General features: G+C 41.2%; 2 protein-coding genes across 2 annotated transcripts; both read right to left on the reverse strand.

Annotated features, from left to right (window-relative positions):
• Positions 1–309: 309 nt before the first annotated feature.
• Positions 310–826, reverse strand: LOC128613657 (ribonuclease inhibitor-like). Its single transcript, XM_053634662.1, has 2 exons — positions 772–826; positions 310–561 (listed from the first exon to the last, which is right to left on the reverse strand). The coding sequence occupies exons 1-2, from the start codon at positions 819–821 to the stop codon at positions 381–383; spliced, it is 231 nt and encodes a 76-aa protein (XP_053490637.1). The 5' UTR covers positions 822–826; the 3' UTR covers positions 310–380.
• A 1,621-nt stretch (positions 827–2,447) lies between these two features.
• Positions 2,448–10,892, reverse strand: LOC128613853 (NLR family CARD domain-containing protein 3-like). Its single transcript, XM_053634988.1, has 6 exons — positions 10,568–10,892; positions 10,204–10,258; positions 9,874–10,078; positions 7,812–9,585; positions 6,485–6,658; positions 2,448–2,481 (listed from the first exon to the last, which is right to left on the reverse strand). The coding sequence occupies exons 1-6, from the start codon at positions 10,681–10,683 to the stop codon at positions 2,448–2,450; spliced, it is 2,358 nt and encodes a 785-aa protein (XP_053490963.1). The 5' UTR covers positions 10,684–10,892.
• Positions 10,893–12,362: the final 1,470 nt, after the last annotated feature.

Raw genomic sequence — 12,362 nt, forward strand, 5'->3', positions numbered from 1 at the left:
ACGCCAGTCCTGGTGAGTTTATAAAGCTCAATGCTGTAAAACAGAGAACAGGACAGAATGAAAGACCACATTAATTACAGTTACTCATCACAGTCCTTATGAGAATTCAATTCAATTCAGTTTTATTTGTGTAGCGCTTTTAACAATGGACATTGTCCCAAAGCAGCTTTACAGAAATATATAAACACAATATAATAATATAATAACAATATAATGAGCAGCCACAGGTGACAATGGTGAGGAAAAACTCCCTGAGATGATAAAACATGCACAGATGAACATTAGTGTAAACACACACAAAATAAAACAGATAATATTACATAGCACACAATGCATATTATTCAATATAATACAATCTAGTAGAGTAAAGAGACAGTAACTCACTGTAGTGTCTCCAGTTTACAGTGTGGATCCTTCAGTAGATCAGAGAGCAGCTTCACTCCTGATTCTCCTGGATTATTACCAAACAGATCCAGTTCTCTCAGGTGTGATGAGGAGTTTGACCTCAGAGCAGAAGCCAGAGCAGCACAACCTTCATCTGTAATACTGCAGTAATTCATCCTGCAAGAAAGAAAACCTTCTCACACTTAACACACTCAGTTTTAGCATTCAAAACATTTACTCTCCATCTCACACACAGCAATGAAAATATATCAGATCACTACAATTACAATCACCACAGATTAGAACTGGATGTTTCTGTTTTTATTAAAACTTTGCGCTCTGTGTGTGTGTGTGTGTGTGTGTGTGTGTGTGTGTGTGTGTGTGTACCTCAGTTTCTCCACTGAACAGTGTGGATTCTCCAGTCCAGCAGAGAGCATCTTTACTCCTGAATCCTGCAGTTTATTGTTACTCAGGTCCAGTTCTCTCAGTCTGGAGGAGTTTGAGCTGAGAACCGAGGACAGGACTCTACAGATTTCCTCTGTCAGATCACATTCACACAGCCTGGATGAGAAATTATGAAATGTTTGCTTTATTTATCTGATTGTGAAATGAGGCATTTTCATCAGTTGGGAAATAAACTGTCTACCTGAACACAAGGTTCTAATGTCAGGATAAAAATATCAAACGAACAGCTTGTGTATAAACGTAGACTGCCCTTGTATAGATCCATGTGTCTCGGCTCATATGAGACAATATCTCATACCACTCTGAACAAACACACCTCTTTATTTCTAGCAGAGAGTTTTTCATACAGTGTGTTCAAAAGCTCTGGGGAAAGTTCTGCTGGAGAACATTTACACATTGTCCTTTACTGCTTCATTACATTGCGTACAGTGTGTACATTGTGCACATTATGCACACATTTACTATCCATTACAAACATCCATCCATCCATCCATCTTCTACCGCTTACTCCTTCTTCAGGGTCACGGGGAACCTAGAGCCAATCCCAGGGAGCATCGGGCACAAGGCAGGGTACACCCTGGACAGGGTGCAAATTCCATTACAAACATTTTCTGGAATATTTTTGCACCCATAGAACAATATAATCATGTTTATAAAATGGTACCAGCTCCATGAGGACAGATAACATCAGAGAAATTGACTTATTGACCTCAATGTAAAGTATGAATAGTATTGGCATGTTAGTAAAGTAAATGTGTGTAATGTACAGTGATCTACATGCTGTAGAAATAAATTTACATTGTTCCGATGTGATTAACACAAAGCTGAATTTCACAGAGACGATTTATAAATCACTTCTGTTTGTCACGGCATCTTCATTAAATGCTGTTCAACACTTTAGAGACAGCACTGATTTAACCAACACAACAATCTTGTGCCATTTCTGTGCATGTCCAAGTTTATCAGTGCTTGGATTTCTTGTTATTGTCACGTTTCAAACAGAGAGACGTGACTGATTATAGCATGAGAGGCTGAAGAGCACATCAGTGTGAGAGATTTCTGACCAACAGTCACTGAGACACTTTAAACTATTTAAATACAGCAGTTTCTCTGTGTGATAGTGAAAAGCGCAAGCCACAGCCAAGGCAAAGAACTATGATTATCTGTATGACCAGATTGACATACCAAAAGGGGCAAATAAGATCTACTGCCTCGCTAGCTCTTGCCACCAATCCACTCAAGCCATCAGTCAGGTGATGCACATCAAAGATGTCAACCATCAGCTTCTCCAAGATCCGCCAGCTATCCTTCGGCGCTGGTTTGACTACTTCTCAGTGATTTCCAACAAAGAGTTCCTGCATCCACCAATTTCCAGCTTTGAACCCGTACATGGACCTGTCCCACCAATCCTGTAGCCGAGGCACTGTCGGCCATCAAGAGGATGAAGAATGGTAAAGTGACAGGGCCAGATGATATCCCAGCCGAGTTCTGGAAGCTATTAGGAAGATGAGGCGCTGAAATCCTTGCAGCACTCTTCAACAGGATTGTCACCAACAACACACCTCCTTAGCCTGGACAACCTGCGCCACTGTGCCGATCTAGAAGGCAAAGTGGGGTAAAAGCATTTGGCTCCTGTCCCACAGAGAAGAGAAAATCTTAGAACAGCAGGGACAAGTGGAAGAAATCACAGCTCGACACAGATTTTGCATCTTACTGCGCTCTTCTGTCCAAATTCTCATCTGAAGTGACTTCAGCTAAGACTGCCTTCTATAAGGAAAAGCTGGAAATGTCTGCACAAGACCCTTGCATGCTCCCCATCTTTTCTTCACTACTCAACCCACCAGCTCCTCCTGCTCTGTCCTCCCTGACTGCTGAAGACTTTGCCACCTTTTATGATAAAAAGATTGAAAAAATCTGCCAGACCTTCACTTCTACCCCAACTCCTACACTACCCATTGAGGATTCCCCTTCTCCTTTACTGGCACATTTTTCTAATCTAGCAACAGAAAAGATCATGAAGGTCATCTTGTCCTGCAATCCTACCACCTGCCCATTGGCTCCAATCCCTTCCAGAATGTCACAATCATGACTATCATCAATTACTCCATATCACCTGGTCATGAACCAACTGCATTCAAGAGAGCAAGGGTTATTCCCATCCTGTAGAAACCCACTCTCGATCCCTCTGACATCGGCAACTACCGACTGGTATCACTCTGTTCTTTCTAAAATCCTTGAATGCACTGTCTACAATCAACGGTCTCTCTACCTCTCACAGAACAAGCTTCAAGATCCTAACCAGTCTAGCTTGAAAGCGGCACATTCCACAGAAACTGCCCTTTTGGCCTACACTGAGAAGCTACATGCTGCTAGATCAGCCAAACTATCATCAGTCCTCATCCTCCTCAACCTCTCAGCAGCATTTGACACAGTCAACCACAAGACTCTCTTCTCCACCCTCATGAGTCTCAGAGTTCATGGTGCAGCATGGCAGTGGTTTGCTTCCTACCCGGAAGGTCGCTCATACCAGGTGACATGGAGGGGAGCCACATCTGCTTGTCTCCACTGGTGTCCCACAAGGCTCAGCACATGGTCCTTTTCTGTTCTCCATGTATACTTGATCTCTTAGTGAGGTCGTATCCTCACATGGATTCTCATACCACTGCGACACTCAACTCATTCTTCCCTCCCTCAGATCCTCTGACATGTCTCAGCATGTCTGGCAGATATGTCATCATGGATGGCAGCTCATCAGCTGAAACTTAATCCCAGGTAAACTGAACTGCTGTTCATCCCTGGTGATTCCTCACCATATCAGGAGCTTGTGATCTCCCTGGACAACTCTCTGATAACACCTTCGGTTACTGCACTCAACCTTGGGGTAACCATGGACACTCAACTGTCCTTTTCTTCTCACATTGCTAATCTGACACGCTCATGTTGACTTCTCCTTTACATCAAGAGGATTTGTCCATTTGTATCCACACAGACCACTCAGGTACTGCTTCAGTCTCTTGTTATTTCGAGACTGGACTACTGCAACTCACACCTGGTAGTTCTGCCTGTGAGCGCCAATCGACCTCTGGAGATGATAAAGAATGCAGGTGCTTGACTTGTTTTCAACCTTCCTAAGTTCTCCCACACTACCCCACTGCTACGTTCCCTCCACTGGCTTCCTGTAGCTGCCTGCATCAGATTTAAAACACTGATGCTTGCCTACAAAGGCAAAAATGGTCCAGCACCACTTACCTCAAATCACTTATCACACCCCGCATTGCACCACGCTCCCTCCGAACCTCTAGCACTGTTAGACTGGTGCCACCATCTCTCAGGCTATGGCATGCATCTCTAAGGAAGGCATGCATCAAGACTCTTCTATGTTCTGGGACCTAGGTGGTGGAAAGAACTTCCCCTAGATGTCCGAATAGCTGAGTCACTGTCGGTCTTCAAACAACGTCTAAAGACCTACCTCTTCCTAAAGTACTTAAATTAGCACTTTTCATTTAAAAAACAATAAATAAATTGTGTGTTTTTCTTACTATATTACCTCCCAACAGAGTTTTAAGCCTGATAGTATTCTTAGTCCACGACCTAGTGAACCAGTATTGGGATGTGTTTATTGATAGAGACTTCAAAGCACTTCTGTAAGTCGCTCTGGATAAGGGCATCTGCCAAATGTCATAAATGTAAATGTAAATATTTCACAAAGCACAAAGACACACAGGGGGTTTAAATATATAGACTAATCAATGGGGAAACACAGAAAAGATGAAAGTGATCATGACACATGGGAAACAACCAATGACATGACATGGGTGGAGACCGACATAAACCAAAACAAAAACACATGCGGTAACAAACAGAGACATGTCAATGTGGACATGCGTGCAGCATCTGTGCACTTTCTCAAGCAGCACTCAGCACTCAGATTCTCCTGAAGCTCCTACAACAGCTCCCACTCCCAGTGGTCCTGGCCTGCTGGGCAAAATGTTCACACAGAGCCCAAGGTCTTGAGGCAGGCATTGTACCTTTTTATTATATATTTTCCACTGTGAAGAACTTTGAGCTGCATTTTATGTGTAGGTACCTCCCAAAAATGCAGCTGAATAACTGGCATGCTTGCTACATATTTGGGTAAATTCAATGGAAAACTGCATTTCACATAATCCTTTGCTTTAGGGTGAGTTGTAATTTGTTTTCAGTGGAGCAGTCTAAGCCAATACGTTTCCTGTTTAATTATACTCGTAGCCAATCAGAGATCACCTTTGTTGGGGAGTGGAGAAAAGAGAGGTTGGAGGACAGATGAAGCCCACTGGGAGGGAATGACACGCGGGAGCAGAGCGGGAAAAGAAAATTGAGTTTTGACGCTGAGGTGACGATGTTTGTAGACTAAAGTACTGTTACAGTAGTGGCACAAATATCATTTTGTTCAGCTAAGAGTCGTGTGCAACTAGCAGTTTGGTAAATTTGTAAACTGTAGGTTTAAGTGAAGTGCAGCTCGGTTATCTGCATTTGTTGTTTTGCACTAGCTTGAAAAGGGCTAAGTATAAACTGTAACCCAAGGACGTTTAAGCTAATGTTGTCGTTAGGGATGGACAGCTGTAACCGCCAGCCGCAGTGTTCACCGTGGAATTGAAGGGACAAGGACTGTGGAGAACTGTGCTAAGTAGCACAGTAACTACGCCTGTGTAAGAAGGGACTCTACCGCCAAACCTGCATCGCTGAATTGACTATTGCCTGCTGGAACCTCGCTTGCAGCGGATTCATTCACTCAGCTCGTTTCCAAGTCAGTTAATTCTTCCCTTCGAGAGGCGTGAGTAATGGAGAGTTTTGAGTAGCAGTTCATTAAAGGAGCCAAGGAGGTTTTTTTTGTATGTGCACCAACTCACGGGCCCCAACGGGAAAAAAACAGAAACCCAAGCATTTGGTAAAGGTTTGAACATTTACAACAAGATGGAACAAATACAAACTATATTGTTAGTGGTGTTTAATGCTTGTTAAGCTAAAACCGTCTGAGGCAGTGGTTAACTCTGGTATGTTCTTTTGTGAGGAAGAAATGAGTATTTGAGTTTACTTGTCTAAATTTGTCTACTATACATTCATACAGTTTGAGTTTTTTTGAAGTTAAAGCATAAGGGGATATTTTACGAAAACATTAAAAAAAAGGAAAGATTTGAATACATCCCAGAAAAAACAGAATATAGGAAAATAAATGTATTTTTTTGTTGTTGTTATACATATTACTTGGCGGCTTTGAACTTTTCTTTTTCATTTAATAAGGTTTGTATATATTTGACATACTTGATATTTGTTTCTGGGGAATACCCATATAGCTCATAGTGTGTGAGTAGGGTAATTCTTCAGTGGAGGCACCGCACTGTTATCTCAAGACTAAATCTGTTCTATACATTTATGCCTGTGTTAACATCATCTACTGGTAAATAGAGGTTAGCAAATTCACCATCAACTACTAAGTACTCAGGATTCTATTAATTAAAACCTTTTAAAGTAGTCTAATATTATCTCATCTAATATTACACTTCCAGCACGAAGAAGGGGTTACATATGTACAAAATTTATATGAATAGTGCTATATATAAAAAAAAATTTAGAGAGTGAGTGTAATTGTGTGCACCTCAGTTTCTCAAGTGTACAGTGTGGAGTCTCCAGTCCAGTGAAAAGCAGCTTCACTCCTGAATCCTGCAGTTTATTTACACTCAGGTTCAGTTCTCTCAGACTGGAGGAGTTTGAGCTGAGAACTGAGGACAGACCTCTACAGCTTTCCTCTGTCAGATTACACTCACACAGCCTGGAAGAGAAATTAAATATCAGAACACTGATCTCAAACACACAAACACAGCCATAATACAGCTAAAGTTGACCACATAACAGAAATGTGAGTGTGTTTCTCTCACACACAGAAATCAGAGAATAGGACACCACATCAGCACATTTACAGGAGCAGCCACGCCTTTCTGCACTCCACAATCTCTCAGCTACAATTTGTTATAAGATCATTAGATCATGTACATAACACATACATGTGAGAATGATCAGCCTACACACACTACACTCTGATCTGTGTTCAAAGTTCTTCAACAAACACTGCAGATATAGTGCATTTTATTACAGAAAATAAAGAGTTATAGAACTCGACACTACCAGTTAATAATATGCCAATACTAGTCCTACTTTACAATGAGTAAAGTAAAACCAAACAAGGTAGGTGTGAAACCACCCTTTCACATGTGTCCCTCAGTGTAGATAGGGCTATGCAATATAGCAATATATAGAATAGGACAATAGAAAAATGTCTATTGATAGGTATTTTCCTACTGTATATTGTCTATATCGCCAATGTCGCAAAAGCTATTTTCAGCAGCTGATTTACATCACTAAAGTCGGAGCTAGGAGCTACTAACGGTGTGCATAAGGGAGCTAAACTCCCTGCAACACTCCAACACAAAACAGGCATCGGCCAACTAAAAGATAAAGAACTGGTACCTAGGTGGTACTGTCAAATTGCCTCCTGAAACCTGATGTTGAATAGAGTGTTTTAATAATTACTTTTTATATTTTGTATTCATACCCCATTTTGACAGTGTTTTTTTTCCTTGTTGTCATTTTGTTCTGTTCAACGTCACTTTCAAATATAAGGAGAAAAGAAAAAGTGCCTTTCATTGGTGTTTAGTTCACAAAATTAACAAAAGCATTCATGAATATACAAAGTTATTTTGTATAGATAGTTCTTTCATAAATTTTAGACATAATGCAATAAATAATAATTATATGATTTTGTGTTATAAGAAATAGTGAAACAATCTTGTGTAAAAGTACCAGTGGTTTGTTTAAAGATGATGAGATTAACTATTAATGAGCATTAATCCAAACAGTGCAGTTCAGTGTTATATTAAAATAATAAACCATCCAGTAATACATTTATAAGTAAAAAAAATACCCACTCAGCTTTCCTGGAGGCTTTGACCACTGGCAGCAGCTTCAGAAGACATTCCTCTGATGGGTCATATTTCCTCAAATTAAACACATCCAGCTCCTGTTCTGAGTTCAGTAACACAAACACCAGAGCTGACCACTGAGCAGGAGAGAGTCTGGTTCCACTGAGACGACTGTAACCTCCTCTGTTCAGGTAAGTTTGTACTTCCTGCACTAGAGAATGATCATTCAGTTCATTCAGACAGTGGAACAGATTGATGGATTTCTCTGGAGATGGATTCTCCCTGATCTTCTCCTTGATGTACTCGACTGTTTCCTGTTTACTGTGAGAGCTGCTTCCTGTCTGTGGCATTAAGCCTCGTAAGAGAGTCTGATTGGACTCCAGTGAGAGACCCAGAAGGAAGCGGAGGAATAGGTCCAGGTGTCCATTCTCACTCAGTAAGGCCTTGTCCACTGCACTCCTGAGGAGATCAGACATGTTTGTCTTGTTGAGAAGATCAGACAGATCAGTGGTTTGTTGTTCTGTTACATTTCTGCTGATGAAGGAGAGAAATGCATATAAAGCAGCCAGAAACTCCTGAACACTCAGATGTACAAAGCTGAACACTTTCCCCAGGTGAAGCCCAAACTCCTCTCTGAAGATTTGGGTACACACTCCTGAGTACACTGACACTTCTCTAACATCAATGCCACACTCTCTCAGGTCTTCCTCATAGAAGATCAGGTTTCCTTTCTCCAGCTGTTGGAAAGCCAGTTTTCCCAGTGTCAAGATACTCTCTCTGGTCTGCTGAGGATCAGGGTCACATTTCTGATGGTACTTTTGGTCCTTGTGTTTGATCTGAAAGATCAGGAAGTGTGTGAACATTTGAGTCAGAGTCTTGGGGATCTCTCCACTCTCTGCTTCACCCAACATTCTCTCTAGAACAGTGGCTGAAATCCAGCAGAAGACTGGGATGTGGCACATGATGTAGAGGCTTCTTGAAGACTTCACGTGTGTGATGATTTTACTGGTCATGCTCTGATCACTGATCCTCTTCCTGAAGTACTCCTCTTTCTGAGGATCACTGAACCCTCGTACCTCTGTTAGCTGGTCTACACAGTCAGGAGGGATCTGATTGGCTGCTCCTGGTCGAGTGGTTATCCAGAGGAGAGCAGAGGGAAGCAGATTCCCCTTGATGAGGTTTGTCAGCAGCACATCCACTGCAGCTGACTCTGTCACATCACACAATCGCTCACTGTTCTGGAAATTTAGAGGATGTCGACACTCATCCAGACCATCAAAGATCAACACCACTTTGTAGGAGTTGCAGTCTAATAATTTTAGTTTTCTTATTTCTGGGAAAAAGTGATGAAGAAGATCCATCAGACTGAGATTTGTCTGCTTCATCAGATTCAGCTCTCGAAAGGGTAGTGGAAACATGAAGGTGACGTCCTGATTTGCTTTTCCTTCAGCCCAGTCCAGAATGAACTTCTGCACAGAGACTGTTTTTCCAATTCCAGCAACTCCTTTAGTCAGAACACTTCTGATGGACTTGTCTTTAAAGAGATCATTACATTTGATGGGTGTCTCCTGTGTTGCTGGTCTCCTGGACACTGTCTCAATCTGTCTCACCTCATGTTCATTATTGACGTCTCCACTCCAACTCTCTGTGATGTAGAGCTCTGTGTAGATCTCATTCAGAAGTGCTGAACTTCCATGCTGTGAGATTCCTTCATTAATTCTTTTAAACTTCTCTCTCAGGTTGGATTTCAGCTTTGGCTGGTACACAGACATCAAAGACTCTAATAAACAAAGTAATAACATGTTTTAATGCATAATCACTGAACATAATTTAAAACGTAAAATTCTTTTGAATGCTGCTGTTCTTTCCCGATTCATGTACTAAATATTACTGAAGGAACAGGACCACTGTACAGCATAACCACAAGCTGGACCATTAACAGAACAGAAAAGCAACAGATGTACATGATAATAAACTCAAACTTCAAACTAAAAGTGTTTCTATCTAAAACGATTTCCTCTCTCTAAAGTGAACCTGATGGAATAAAGCCATGACTCAGAGCTCTTACTGTTGAGCAGTGTGTTAGCGAGATCTGCGTGGTTCATGTTCTTCAGGACGTCCAGTGTGATCTTCAGAACTCCCTTTCTGACACTGTGCAGATCCGCCTCATCCTCCACCTCCCTCTCAGTGTGTGCTGGGTAATCTGGAGTCAGGAGCTTCCTAAACCTCTTCAGCTCATTCTTTATCAGAGTGATGACTTTGTGTTCCAGCTCCTGGTTAGAAACAAACAATTACTTATAATGCTGCTGTGCATCAATAAATCTGTAAATTCATTATCTTAAATAAAAAACCTGAAACCTACTCACACACAAGTTACACACATTAAAAAGACACAAACCTTGAATATGCACTTCAACTGATTTCTGCTGATGTTTGAGTTCTTCTTTTGTGGTCTGTGAACAACCAAAACACATAATGTAATATAGACTATATATATTCACAGCTAATAAAATATTTATATTGTCATTAATGTCCCAGGTGTAAATGTTGTTGTGTAGCACCATAGACCCTCTAGCTCAAGGACTGCAGGCTGAACTGAACTCTTAAAGCAGTTTTCCTCACTGCCAGTCCGAGAGCTGCAGCACTGCACACTTTAGTGTTTTACTGCTTCAACACCTGATAAAGCTCATGAAGGGCTTCATAATGAGACCAGTGAGTTTGATCAGGTGGAACACTGCTGTAAAAGACCTCACTGTACTGACCTCACATCAGTAGAACTGTCTCTGTCTCTGAAGGCAATCGGCTTTTCCATTGACCAGTCACTCTTCATGGACACACAGCTGGGTTCTGGTGAGTCTGATCTCTTTCCTGCAATCATTCTAGAAAATATCAGAAATATCAGCTATAATTAATACTCTACTGTCTCAGCACTGTTACACAATGTGTTCATCATTAAACACCAATAATTCCATCTTTTTAATTCAGCTACAGTCTGCACACTTATTCAAACAGGAGACACGCCTCATACCTCAGGAATTACACTGATGTCAGGAGTCCCAATCACAGATAACGGACTCAGCTGGGTCTTAAAGCCTGTTCACTGACTCAAAGCTATGCTGCTCATATGCTACACATTGCACAGTCCTTTTCACTCTTCTCTCAGTGAATAATTTCTCTAAACTGTTCTTAGATCTGTGGAAAACATTTAAGACACAGGAAAACCCAAGGGTAACAGAGTATGTAGTTTATTGAGAATCACCATCATACACATCATACACTGGGGAGAGAACAGGACTTGTTGGAGAATAATTTGTACATGATGGGTAATATGGTGGTGTGTTTGTAGCAAAGCTACTGTCATCAGCAGTGGAAAGAATAAATGAGCCCTCCACAGAGGTCATGGGAGACAGATGAGCCTCAGTTTGAGTAGAAACATGAGCATAAGTCACGGATGGAATGTTACGATAAGCGGGAGGATGAGGAAACCCTGGGGGTACAGGTGAAGAGCAGAGCCGTTCCAGCAGAGCTGTAACATCCACTGCCAAATGTGCCATCTGATGACACAGATATTCACCCAGAGTGATTGATCAGCCGAGAGAGAAGGTCCAGCTGAATGAAGGTGTTGGTCAGCTGGACAGAGAACAGAAAGGAAGAAATGAGATAAAACAGTAGTGGTAACACATAAATATATCCACATGTACATGTAAAAGCACATGCAAAGAATGTAGGAAACAGGTGCATTGAAAGAGCATAAAGTTGAAAACACACACACACTCACAAAATGTTTAAGAAACACACACATACACAGACACACACACACACACTCACACAGACACACCCACACACACACACATACACACACACACAGTCACTCACTCACTCACTCACAAGATGTTTAAGAAGCACCAAAAATGCATAACACACTTAGGATTAGAGAGAAAAAATGTGTAACAGTAAGCAACAATAAATATATATCTCACCCATAATGAGGAAGTGGTAAAATATCCCAAATTGTCCAGGACAATGGTACTGTGAGTTGTGCACAGCTGGGTTACCAGAAGTAGGAATGCCAGTGAGTGACTATTTTTATTAAATTTTTTAAATACCAGAAAGAAAAAAATGGAGATAAGCGGATATCCAATGGCGGAAAATTGGTTTTAAGGGGATTCCAAGTTAAGAAAGAGATTTAAAAATAAGAAAAGTAGAATTTAAGGAGAAATCAAAAAAGACATCAGGATTTCAATAACTAATTGAAAGATAATTGGGCATAGACTAAAGATAAGACTGTATAAATAGGGCATTGAGTATGTGTATAGCTTCAGATCACTTTGGGACGTCTCACTGATTGGATCTCATGTTGTTTTTTGAACAATAAACTGGATTTTTGCTTCTCTCATCCAACGTGTTCTAGATTTTTACTTTCAGTTGTGCTTTGGAGTATGATCTTTTATGGAAAAAGGTCATTAGCACCGCTAGTCGTTTTTGACAACTTTTTTGCGAGCCAGCCAGGAGGGATTGCCGGGAATTGATCCCATCCTGTGGGACTACACCATTCTG

Source organism: Ictalurus furcatus, chromosome 10 (assembly GCF_023375685.1).
Source record: "Ictalurus furcatus strain D&B chromosome 10, Billie_1.0, whole genome shotgun sequence".
Lineage (NCBI taxonomy): Eukaryota > Metazoa > Chordata > Actinopteri > Siluriformes > Ictaluridae > Ictalurus > Ictalurus furcatus.